General features: G+C 63.4%; 1 protein-coding gene across 4 annotated transcripts; it reads right to left on the bottom strand.

The window, feature by feature from the left end:
• Positions 1 to 4250: 4250 nt before the first annotated feature.
• On the bottom strand, positions 4251 to 9143 carry VWA1 (von Willebrand factor A domain containing 1). Of its 4 annotated transcripts, none has more exons than XM_036882588.2 (4): positions 8986 to 9143; positions 7445 to 8002; positions 5575 to 5853; positions 4251 to 5494 (listed from the first exon to the last, which is right to left on the bottom strand). In XM_036882588.2, the coding sequence occupies exons 1-4, from the start codon at positions 9056 to 9058 to the stop codon at positions 5157 to 5159; spliced, it is 1248 nt and encodes a 415-aa protein (XP_036738483.2). In that variant the 5' UTR covers positions 9059 to 9143; the 3' UTR covers positions 4251 to 5156. The 4 variants fall into 4 exon arrangements, with proteins under 4 accessions (XP_036738483.2, XP_036738485.2, XP_036738484.2 ...); XM_036882589.2 differs by having other exon boundaries at positions 5268 to 5494; positions 5591 to 5853; XM_036882590.2 differs by lacking the exons at positions 7445 to 8002; positions 8986 to 9143 and adding an exon at positions 6573 to 7377.
• Between the last annotated feature and the right edge of the window lie 2360 nt (positions 9144 to 11503).

Raw genomic sequence — 11503 nt, 5'->3', positions numbered from 1 at the left:
GACGGCGGACAGGCAGGTGCGGCCTTGGGCTGGGGCGCCGGGCCTGGTGGGAGGGCGGACCCTCAGGTCCCCCGCGGCGGCCACAGCGCTCCGCGACCTACGAACCTCCGTCCCATTCGGAAAGTGTCGCGAAAGGAGGGCACACCCGCCTCCAGCGGGAGGAGGGCTTCCCAGCTTCCGAGCCACATACCCCCAGTGCCCTGTCAAGCTCCTGCCAAATGGCAAACCAGGCGCCCTCGGCTCGGTAGGCGCTGCGGGACGGAGTCGCCTGGGATATGGAGCCCTTGTCTACACGCGGCTCGGCCACATGCCGCCTCTAGTTCCGTCCCAGGCTGGCATTTGGCAAGCTAGTGTATTTTCTGTGAAAAGGAATAACTTTGGGAAAAAAAGCTCTGCGAGTAAAAAATTGGTTTCAAAAAAGATCACTTTCACTTGGCTTAATTTTAAAAACAAAATTGCCGTTCTTAGATGCAGGCGATTGCACTCGTTTCCCTCATTGAAGCTGCCCCGGTGCCACACTCTCCAATTGCCCGTGGGCCACGCGAAACGTGCAGTCCACGTCTTGTGTCCTTGCGTTTGTGACTTAAAATCTTAGACCTAAACCATTGGGGAGGACAGACACACATTCCTAAAGATACTGAATCAATAAAAAGAAATCATGAGGATGCCTTGTCCCTGACACACTCATGCTTCATTGTCGGATGTGGGGTCATGCGCCGCTTCTGCTGAGGTGCTCGCAGAAGGTTCCCCCGACACCACCTCCCCACAGCATGGTTTTCTTCTCTGAGGGTGTCCTCCAGCAGTGAAGACCAGGAGGAGATAGCAAGAGGTCAGAGATGCAAATGGTAAGCTTGGCCTCCAGCCTGACCTTGCATCCAGATGGGGGATGCAGCTGCCTGGTGAAACCCAGGCCAGGAGAGCAGAGTGGGTCCCAGCCAGGCCAAGTGCAGAGCACTGTACCCCCAGAGCCCAGGCAGCAGATTTGGCCAGAGCTCTGGGGGTTGCAGGGCACACTAGAGCTGTGGCCTTCCAGTCCAGCCTGTGGCCCCCATGACCCTGCCTCCCAGCACTGAGGCTAAAGCTACTGGCTGCCCGACCTTCCTGCTGTCTCCCATGCATGGGCCTGTGCAGAAGCCTGTCCACTTAAACCAGGAGACCCTCACATGACAGAATGAGACCCCCTGCTGCCCTATTAGTTTTCGGTCTCACTTTTCTAGGACAGGACAGCCGGGCCTTCCTCCGGGGCTGGTCCCTCTCCTGTTCTTTCTCTTCAGCTTCCAAAAGGACCCACTGATCCCTGTCTCACTCAGGTCACCCCAGCCCACACGCCCCATCCCCCACCCCCACTAAGCAGGCCCCAGCCCAGCCTGGCCCTTCCAGGCCCAACCCCTTGCAGCATGGGGTCCTGGGCCACTGGCCCCCCTACCCAGCAGAGCTCCCAGCTTTCTGTAGGGTCCCTACAGCTTCTCCCTGTGGATCAGGTTTAAGAAGAGGTAATGAAGGACAGCAGGGCCAAGACCTGAGACACATGCTACTTGGGCCCAGGCCTGGAGAATGACCTGGGACTGTGCCAGAGCTCACTGCCCCTCCAACACTGTCTCCCCAAGCAGTGTTTTCTGTCAGGGAAGTGGTTCCCTGCTTGGACCCCCAGCTCACTGTGTTCTCAGGAGAGAAGCAGACTCAACTGCACAGTCTGGACAGCCCTCGGAAGCAACAGTCACTCAGACCCCACGGTCCTGAGGGGTCCCAGCGTTCTCTGGGAGGGGCTGGGAGGGGGCATCTGTGGGGGTGGTCCTGCCTGGAGCAATAGGACAGCAGAGGAGCAGGAATTGGAGCTGCAGGGCCCCCGCCATGACTCGAGGAGCTCATGGATCTCACCCCCTCCCCTGAACAGCAGTGTGCATCCCATGGCCAACACCAAAGCCAGGTGAACCAGGGTCTCCGCTCCTGTGGATGCTGTGGTCAGGGGCTCAGGCAAGCCACTGGCTGCCCACTGCTCTCCGAGCTGTCGCTACACCTGGTGGGGACAGGGGGACTCTTCTTCCTGAAAAGCTCTCATGTCTGTGGCTAAGGTGATATAATTTGTTGTGGGTGCATGCATCTAAATTCCTGAAACCTGGGCAATTAGAGAACACATCAGTGAATGGGGTCATCCCCACCCCTGCCCAGGAAACATCTGCCCCCCTTCCTGAGAATGGCAACTGGCCTGAGAGCCTCCTGCCCAGGGTTGGGTCCACCTCCCACCTAAGGGCTGGCAACCCAGGCATGGGGTCTCCTTTGTGCCCTTACTTCATCACCTTACTCACCTACCTCTACAGGAAGCTATGACTTCCACTGGCATTTGTTTTGTTTAACATTGGAGGAAAATTTTTTCACCCCACAAAAGTGGCAGGCACACAGCTGTTGCATTTGAGCTGGATTTTCCTAGACTGTGACCTCACTCCAGCAGGAGGCTGGGAGGACTTGAGGGCCTCTCAGTGGGGCTGTGCTTTGGGACTTGACAACCGTATTAGTGTCACCACGGAAACAGCTCCTGCTGGAGGACGTAAGAGGAGCAGACTGCACCACTCCATCCTGGGTAACTTCCCAGCAATGTCAGCTCAGACCTTAGCTGCCATCCAGCCGTCTCAGAGACAGCATTTGTCCAAGAACTGTGGAGCTCGAGTGCAGTGCCTGACCCTTGCACTGCCCCTTCACCACTGGGGGAGCCCTGGGGCTTTGGTGGAGGCCCCAGGTGGGCTTGGTGAAAGCCTCAGATTTCTCCTCATTGTTTGGGCAGGCAATAGCTGCCCCTCCCTCGTGGAGCATGAGAACTAGAACAGATGTGAGAGCTGTAGCCCACCCACCCCTGCAGGAAGCATCCTCCTGAGCCCACCCACTCCTGCCACATGGATGCCTGCCTGCAGCATGGGTCACAGCCTCTTGCTTTTCTTGCCACAACCAGAAGCAAGCACTGCACAGCCCTTTCTGATTTTCAGGTGCACCTCAGGATGCTTGTAGGTGCCTCGTGAAGTGGTGTGTGCCAATCCCGCTGGCGTCAACCTGGGCCCTGGACCTAGTGTGGAGTCAGGGCAGCATGCTAGGAGATGGAGGAGCAGGGATGGGGGGACACCAGGAGAGACTCTTTCCTGGAGATTGTTCCCAAAGACCCTTAAGAATTTCCTGTAAAGATGCAAAGGGCAGAGCTTTCAGGAAAGGCATCCCTTGGCATGGAGATGGAAAAGGCCTCATTTCCAGCAGTGATGAGGCCAGAGCCTCTTCCAGCTGGAGGGCCATGTGTCTTCAGAGCTCTGCCCTCTCTGGGGATGTAGGCATGTTCTGGGGGAAGGAGCTGTCACTCACCTTGTCTGTAGTGTGTGACTGAGCTGTTAGCCAGCATTCTCAGGCCTCTTCTGCTGCTTGCATGGCACTTCGTTAATCAGACAGGGGTGCTCAGTGTGGAAGGGGGCCCTCTCTGTGGCACTGATATGCTTGGACCTACAAGCACCTGGGGGTCTGGGTGGGGACATGTGCCTGCCTAGGGGGCATTCTGCCCTTTGGGGGCAGCAGGCCAAGTCCCAGGCCCAGAAAGGGTTCTCTCAAAGCCTGTTCACATCCACACCAGCCTCAGGACAGAGCCAGCTCCTGAAGTCACAGGAGTCTCTGACCCTCTGGTCACGGTGTCAGCAGAAACCTGCAGAGGCACACTCAGGTTTCCCCAAGCCTGACTTCAGGGAGATGGGGGACATGGAGGAGAAACCCATCAGCCACCTGGCAGTGCCCACCCCTGCCAAGTCTGGCCTGGCCAGGCCCTGACACCTGCGCCTTGGGCTGGGTCCACCCCCGAGTGTGCCACTGCAGGTTTCTGCTGACGCCTGGGTCAAGGCTATTTGTCCCATCAGAAGGCAGCCATCAGACCGCCGTTGGGAGTGCCTGCTGCCAGCAGAGGGCGCCGGGCCCCAGCCCTGAGCCCTGGGCAGAAAGCTGCAGTGGGGGCAGCCCTGCAGAGCCAGGCCCCTGTCCCCATCGCTCCAGCAACTGCCCGCTCCGAACTGTGGCCTCCCAGCCCACAGAAACAGCCTGAGTACTCTGAAGAGGAGGTTCACAGGGAGGCCCCTGATGGCATGGGGGTCTGAGTCCCAGCGTGGGGTGGGGGGACGCTCCTCTCCTTTCCCGCAGCAGCCTGCCCCCTCGTTGGCCTTCCATCGAGGACTTTTTATGGGGCTGGCATGTTTCGACGAGAAGTAAAGCACTCTAGAACACTGCAGGGCTCGACTTACATCTGATTTACTGACTTCAGAGTCTGGGGGGTTAGTGGGGAAGAGGCGGCGTGAGCACTGAGCTGGTGCAGGCAGAGGCCGTGCCCGGTGGGGCTGCAGTCAGAAGACGCTGCAGGAAGCGCTGGGATGGACTCAGCCTGCAAACACTGTCCCCGGCCCCAGCATGGAAGCCCCCCACCCCGAAGCAAGATGGCCTCCTGCGACCGCTGGGGCCCACAGAGTGAGGAGCTCTCCTGCCTCCGGGGCCCTGAATGCCAAGCTCCCCCCCTGTTCCCCTGAAAGGTGTCACCTGCATCCCAGTGGCTGTAGCTGGGCTCAGCGGGGTCCTGGGCAGGAAGGCACTGACCCCCGGGGCCAGCTGAGCGTTCAGGTGAAGACCGCCTTTCCACCCGCCCTGCCACTGAGCACGGTCACCCTCCCAGCACTCCTTCCAGATTTCTGCCAGATCCTGTCCGCCTCAGGAAATCCTCGGGCGGGGGCCAGAGCCAGCACCTGCCCTTCCCCCCCACCTACCATCATCCAGGACCTGAGTGGCCATGGGGACCCCGCGGCCAGCAGGACCGAGCCCCCTCAAAGCGATACCAGCCCTTGCCACAGGGGTGTGGGCCCTTCACACAGCGGGGGGCCTGTCCTGGGCCTGGGGCCAGTCTGGGCCTGTTGTTCTCAACCCTCCCCCAGGCTCCCGTCCACCCCCCCGCTAACTTCTACCCGAGGACACCACCGAGGGCCCAGCTAAGGGGCCGGGCAGCGGAGGGTCCGGCGGGGAGCTGGAGACGCCGGGCGGGGAGAGGACTGGGGATCTCGCGGAGTCGCCGAGGGCAAGGCCCTGGTCACGGCGGCGGGCGCCTCCCGCGCCGAGTTCGGGAGAAGGGGGCCCTGCGCGGGCGGGGCAACGGCTCAAGGCTCCGGACCCCCGGCCCCGGGAGGCGGCGGCCGCGGGGCGCGGCTGCGCTCGCCGACGGGCGTGCAGGCCTTGGCCGACATCGCCCTCTCGCGGCCCGAGCGGAAGGCAGCCGTCACGGTCACCAGGTAGGCGGTGCCGGGTGCCAGGCCCTGCAGCGTGGTGCTGTTGCGGCCCGCCGGCACGTCCACGCGCTGCGCCGCGCCGCTCCGCAGCGGCCCGAACTGCACGTGGTAGCCGAGGGCGGCGGCCGGGCCCAACGCCGGGGCCCAGCTCACGCGCAGGCTGCGCGGCCGGGCGTGCGAGATGACGATGCGCTCGGGACCCGCCTCGCCTGCGGGGAGAGCGCGCGTGAGCGAGGCCCCGCCCCCGGCCGCGCCCCGCGTCCCCGGCGCCCCCGGCGCCCCGCCGTACCGGGCAGCGTGCGCACCCGCAGGCGCTGCGGCCTCACGAGGCGCAGGTTGGACTCGGGCACCAGCGCCACGTCGTAGTCCGTGTCGGGTTCGAGGCCGGCCCAGGCCCAGCCCGTGGCGTTCCCCGGAAGCTGCTCGCGACGCGCGGTTCCCTGCTCAGCGCTGAGCGCCACTTCCAACACGTAGTAACCTGAGTCGGCGGTCAGCAGGGGCGGCCAGGCCAGGCGGAAGCCGCTTGGCGTGACCTCAGAGGCATGGAGCTGCTGCGGCTGCATGGCGTCTGCGGGAGGGGCAGGGGGTCAGGGAAGACTAGGGGACAGGAGGCTGGGGAGGCAGGCCAGCCTCGCCACGCCCAGCAGATGCTGACGAGCCGCAAGACGGTGCTGGGCTGGGGAAAAGGCAGGCGTGCAGCTCCCTACTTGGGGCGCCCTCAGGAGCGTGCCTGCCTGCCTCAGCCCCAAACCCGGACCTGTAGGGAGCTATCACGGCCACCTTCCATCCAGTCCAGTGCCCAGGACAGGACCCCTAAAAGGTGGCAGGGCCCACAGTGGTATCTGAGAACAGACAACCAGCACAGGGTCGGCTCCACTCTGGACAGTGAAGGCAAAGGGGCCCAGTGGTGCGGTCAGGAGGAGGGAGGTCGCCGGGGTATGCCCTAAAATGGAGACGTGACACCAGGAGCAGCTGCCTCAGGTCCCCAGGAGAGTGGGGACTGCCGAGTGCGGCCCCCTCCAAACATGCATTACTTCTGAGCCCGTGACATGGGGAACCACACAGCTATCTGAGTGATGGGTACAGGCGTGCAGGCTAATAAATGTGTGGGCAGGGCTGAGTCTGCTGGGATCTGCTGCTTCCTCCTTTAATGCTTGGTGCCCCAGCTGCCAGCCTGGCACTCTCCTGCCCATTCCCCACGCTCAGACTCCGCCCCCAATCCCAGGAGCCCCCACCCCAGTGCCTCACTGCCAGCCAGACTCGGGTTTTTCCTGCCCAGCTGCTTGCCTTGCCTCCTGCAGTCCCTTCCAGACTCGGCTGACCCAGGGGCCACCGGACGCCAGGGGTCCCTAGGGGAACTCTTCAGAAGGACCCTCCAGACCGCAGCCCAGCCCCTTCCGGTTTCAGGTGGATGATTAACCCGCAGGCGGAGACTCAGGAAGAGCCCTGGCGTTGGTGACGTTTTCCATGGGCTACCGCAGGCCGAGCCAGTGACTGGGCCCTTCATCCCCAACCCCACCCCGCGAGGTGTGGCCGGGTCAGGGGGTCCAGAACGCAGCTCCCAAGGAGGAGCTGAGCCCCTGCAGGGGCCCTCCCTGGCCTGGCCTCCTCTCCAGCAATTCCCATGATGTCCTGTGGTGCAAAACCCACTCATGCCTCTCCAAGGCCATCCTCGCCTGAGGTGTCAGGGCCTGAGCTCTGTGTCCGGGCCTCGCCTGACCCGCTGGCTCTCCCGTCCCCGGGCATGGTGGCCCTGGCACCCATACAGAAGCGTGTGCCGCTCACCTGCAGAGTCCTCGGTCCTGGAACCTCCCCACTCTTCCTCTCCACTTCCTCCCACCAGATGTGGCCCCTCGGCTCCTCCACCCACACAGGCCCCCAACTCCGTGGGGCCTACAGCAGAGTCCCGCCTGGACACGTCTGCTCAGGTCTGCCCATCTATCCCACCACCGCCCAGGCAGTGGGGCACACAGACCGCACGCCTGGGATTGTCCCTGAAGGACGCACAGAGAAGCTGTGTGTGTCACCTCCCTGCCAGACCCAGGGACACCACTGTCCCCACAGCCCTGGCCCTTGCTTCAGGCACAGGAGTTCCTCTCCCCACACTCCCTTCCTGGGTTCCCAGCTGGGGTCCCGAGGCCCTGCCCCCTCCCACCTACCGAGAATGGAGCCCCTCAGCTCCTGGGCAATAATGTGCAGATCGTCCACATCCACAAAGTGCAGGTGCTTCTCGGCAGGGGCCGAGGCGGCGGCTGACAGCTCCAGGAGGTTGCCACGGCCGGTGCTGACGATGAAGATGGTGACCCCCAGGTCCTTCAGCTCCTGCATGGGGGGCCCCACGGGGTCGCTGGAGCCACCATCGGTCACCCACACCAGCACCTTGGGCACCCCTGGCCGGGCCCCTGCTGCCTCGGCAAACAGCTGCTCCTTGGCGTGTGCCAGTGCCAGGCCGGTGTTGGTGTCGCCCATGCGCTGGGCCGCAGTGCGTATGGCATCCTGGACAGCTGCACCTGAGCTGTGCTGGCTGAAGGGGAACTCGGTGTGCGGCCGGCTGCCCACGTGCACCAGGCTGGCACGCAGGGCCTCAGGGCCCAGGGGCAGCGGGGCTGCCAACTGCCCCAAAAACTCCCGAACTCGAGAAAACTCATAATGAGACACGCTGGCTGAGCTGTCCAACAGAAACAGCAGGTCCCCCTGGGGGGCTGATGCCGTGGGGCCTGAGGGAGAGGGAAGGGTTCAGCCCAAGGTGGTGGCCACCAGACACCCCACACCCAGGACAGAACCCCCAGGGCCTGAGCTTTCCCTTAGCTGGTACTCACCTTTACCCTAGTAGGCCCTGAAAACCTGCTCAGTGCCACCCAAAAAGTCCCAGGGCAGTGCCCTGGGTGGGAGACAGATCCACACCGTCTGTGGGTTCCAGCTCTGCACCCTGGCTGTGTCCCTGGGGTGCTGTCTGGGCTGGTGTGCCCTCTGTAAAGGGAAGCTGACCCCTCCAAGCCCCCACACCCTTCTTTTCCTCAGCCAAGTCTTCCAGCAGGCTGGAGCCAAGGGTCCTAGCCGAGCCCCCAGGAGCAGTAGGTAGACAGGCCTGGGCCATGGGGGCTGCTCCTTCAGGCTTGGCTTCCAGAGAAGCAGCCTCCAGGTAACACTAGGTGGGGGGAAAGGGGGCACAAGCAGCTGGGGAGACCGGGGGCAGAGGTGGAGGGATAGCGGGGAGACAGGGCATGATGGCAGCTCCTCCCACAGCCCAAACAGTCGGGGTGCAATCACGGCCCCGCTTACAGATGATGCCAAACCTCCCGTAGCCCCGTCTCCCGCTCCATCTGAACCCAAGAAGCAGGTTACCTGCTGCAGCAGCCTCGGGACCCTACTTCTCCCGGGCATCCCCCTTCCTCCCAGCACCTGGGTTGGGGGCGCGGGGGCAGATGCGCCCCTCCATACTGGAACCTGGGGTGTCTTGGTTCTGGTCTGCGCCTTGTGGCCTCATGTTCCCCAGTCGGCTAGGGCGACTCCAGCCCTCTTACCGTCCCTCCTCTAAGCATTATTTGAAGGAGTGGGAACAGGGGCGGCCTCCCCCACAGACGCCTCCCCCTCGCCGTCCAGGCCCCGGCGATCCGGCGCAAGGTTTAGCCGCCTGGGGCATCTGGGCCCCCACCTGCTCGGGTGGTGGGGTGCCCGGCTGGCCGCAAGCCTCACTCACCACGCTCGGCACCGCTCAGCGCCAGCGCCAGCCGCAGGCTCAGGGCCAGGCCGAGCGCCGTCCAGGGCAGCATCGCGCGACGGCACCACGGACTCTCGGCCTCCGCTCGCCGCTGGCTCGCTCCGGGGCTGCAGGGCGCGCCGCCGCGCAGTCGGGACTCGGGCCCCGCCCCCGGAAGGCCCCGCCCCCGGAGGCCCCGCCCCGGCGCGCGCTCCCCGCGTGCCGAGACGCACAGACTCTGGGGAGGCGCGCACGCGGGGGTCCCGCTGCGGCCCGACCCGCCGCACTCAGCTCCAAAGCACCAACGCATGGGCAGGCACGCAGCCTTCCTTTATGGCTGCGAGGCTGTGGGGTCCATCCTGCCCCTGTCCCCAGGCACGAGGGGAGCAGGGAGCCACCGCGCTGCTATCCCTAGTACCACTACCCAATACTCCTAACCGGGCATTACTGGAAGTCCCTTAAAGCCAGGCCCAAGAGAACTCCATGGGTTGAAAGGGTAAGGGTGACACCAAAAATGTCTCTCCAGCAAGGGCCAGGCCCTTGCCTTGCCTGAGCCACAGGGCTAGGGGAGCGATGGTGCTGGGCGCTGGGGCATTCGTCCCCAAGGACTAAGAGGGATTGGAAGGCTGAACTTAGGATGCAGAGCATTGGGAGGGGACAAAAGCCTGAGACACTTGAGGGCAAGTTTCCTGGGGTGCCCAAAGCTCCCACCCTGCATGGCTTCTTGGAGGAAGAGGCAGAGGCTGGGGCCAGCTGGTTAAAGCCCTGTGCAGAGTAATCATGTTGGACCTATTGCTGTCCTGCCCGGTGAGGGGCCTAGGGCCGGGGCTGAGGTCAAACTCCAGGGTGGAGGACAGACCTCCAGCAACCCACAGGAGATGCCCTCTGGAAGGACCCACAGTGAGCTAGGAGCTTTGTGACCTGGGGTCTTCACTAGGCCACACCAGAGAGGGCTGGCTTCAAGGGGCATCTCGAAGGAAGCTCAGCCCCTTAGTGCAGATTCTTTGCCCTTAGGTGAGGCAGCAGTGTCCCCTAAGCAGGGGTTGAGGTCCAAGAGAGCCCCAACCACCACTCCTAAAATGTCTTCCTGTGGGATGACCACTGTCATCTGCCAGCCACTCTTCTCAGCAGAAGTGGAGGGCGCAGGTCCCACAGGGCTAGGCGGTGGGTCTCTACGAGGATGTCCCCACCCCGAGGATGCTCAGCAGGGTGGACGGATAGGACTCCGTGGTTTTCCTTCCTCCCTTTCTGGCAGGTGAGAGCCGCTGCGAGACCGGCTGCAGCTCCGACTTTGCCTAAAAAAGGAAGCAGCTCAGCCGGGCCTGAGGAGCTGGGCAGGAACAAGCAAGATCCGTGTCGCCACCGCCCCCACCCCTTGCCGGGAATCTTGGCAGTGGTCATGCTGGCTCAGCTCCACAGGCCTCAGGCCTTGGCTGGGACCAGAGATTGCCTGGTGCTTCCATCTGGAAGCAGTGGGCTTGAGCCCCCAAAGCCCAAGGTGTGCTGCCCAGAGGGGCCTCGCCGGACGCCCAGAACACAGTTGCTGTGGGCACGGAAGCTGTGCGTGGCAGCCAAGAGCAGGCAGCAACTTGAGGAGGCCTGGGGTACAGTGGGGAGCTGACCTGGGGGCACTGGGGAGGCACATCCAGGTGGACACACACACGCTCCTTGGTTCGTCATTTGCTTCATTGGGCAGCCCCCTGCTTGGGACAGGGACGTTGGCCACAGCGGGTCCACCCTGCAGTGAGGCAGTGGCCCCTGGCTGGTCCCCCACTCCAGTGGACCAGGTGGGCCCCAGGCACATCTCTGCCCGCACTACTGGGCTGACGGGGAAGTTTCCGCCCCTTCTGGAAAAACTGAGTGGGCCTTCTTGGCCATGACTCAGGTCCTCGAGGAAGCAGCCACCCTCCTCCCTCCAGCCTTTCCACCAGAAGGAGAAATTATGGGAGGCCCAGCCTTGGCCGTGGTCAGAATGGGCCTCTACCCAGCCTTGGCTGAGCTCGGCCACCTGCCCTGGCTGCGAGTTCCTTGTCAGTTGTGTCCAGAGTCAGCCCTGCTCGCACGAGCAACTGTGTGAACCTGGGGAAATGCCCCCACCCCCCACCCCAGCTGGGGGGGGCTCAACTGCCACACTGCCCCTGCTGCCAGCATCCTGGCAAGTCTCATTCCTGTGTCCTGCATCTCCGGAGAAGAGGCCTGCATGGGCAGATGGAGGGTCCCTAGGGGGTGCAGGGGTCAGCCAGGGGTGTTGTGGTCAGGGCCAGGGCTGGGCTTCAGACATACGCCAGAGGAAGCACAAATATAATTGCCCGGAAACCTCCTCTCTGAAGGAAGACAGGCCAGGGGTGGGGGCAGAGAAGAACAGAAGTGGCCAGGACACAGCAGGTCCTGACCCACAGCCCTCTTCCTCCCTGCGCCCAGCCCCTGCCTGGTCCTGGCATACTAGGGTCCAGAAGGAAGGAGCAGCCTGTGTGGCTGAGGCACGGTGTTCCCACAGCCTTGCCCAGTCTGGAGTCCC

The sequence above is a fragment of the Manis pentadactyla genome, chromosome 4 (assembly GCF_030020395.1).
Source record: "Manis pentadactyla isolate mManPen7 chromosome 4, mManPen7.hap1, whole genome shotgun sequence".
Taxonomy (NCBI): Eukaryota; Metazoa; Chordata; class Mammalia; order Pholidota; family Manidae; genus Manis; species Manis pentadactyla.
The sequence above is the reverse complement of the archived record's forward strand: the minus strand, read 5'-3'. Positions and strand labels throughout refer to the sequence as shown.

What these genes read in the sequence shown, in the direction of transcription:
- VWA1 (XM_036882588.2), bottom strand. Translation starts at nt 9,058, where the DNA reads ATGCTGCCCTGGACGGCGCTCGGCCTGGCCCTGAGCCTGCGGCTGGCG. An exon ending in GCTGAGGGGCTCCATTCTCG is followed by an intron (nt 5,854 to 7,444) that starts GTAGGTGGGAGG and finishes CCCCTCCCGCAG; the next exon opens with ACGCCATGCAGCCGCAGCAG. An exon ending in GCGGGTGCGCACGCTGCCCG is followed by an intron (nt 5,495 to 5,574) that starts GTACGGCGGGGC and finishes CTCTCCCCGCAG; the next exon opens with GCGAGGCGGGTCCCGAGCGC.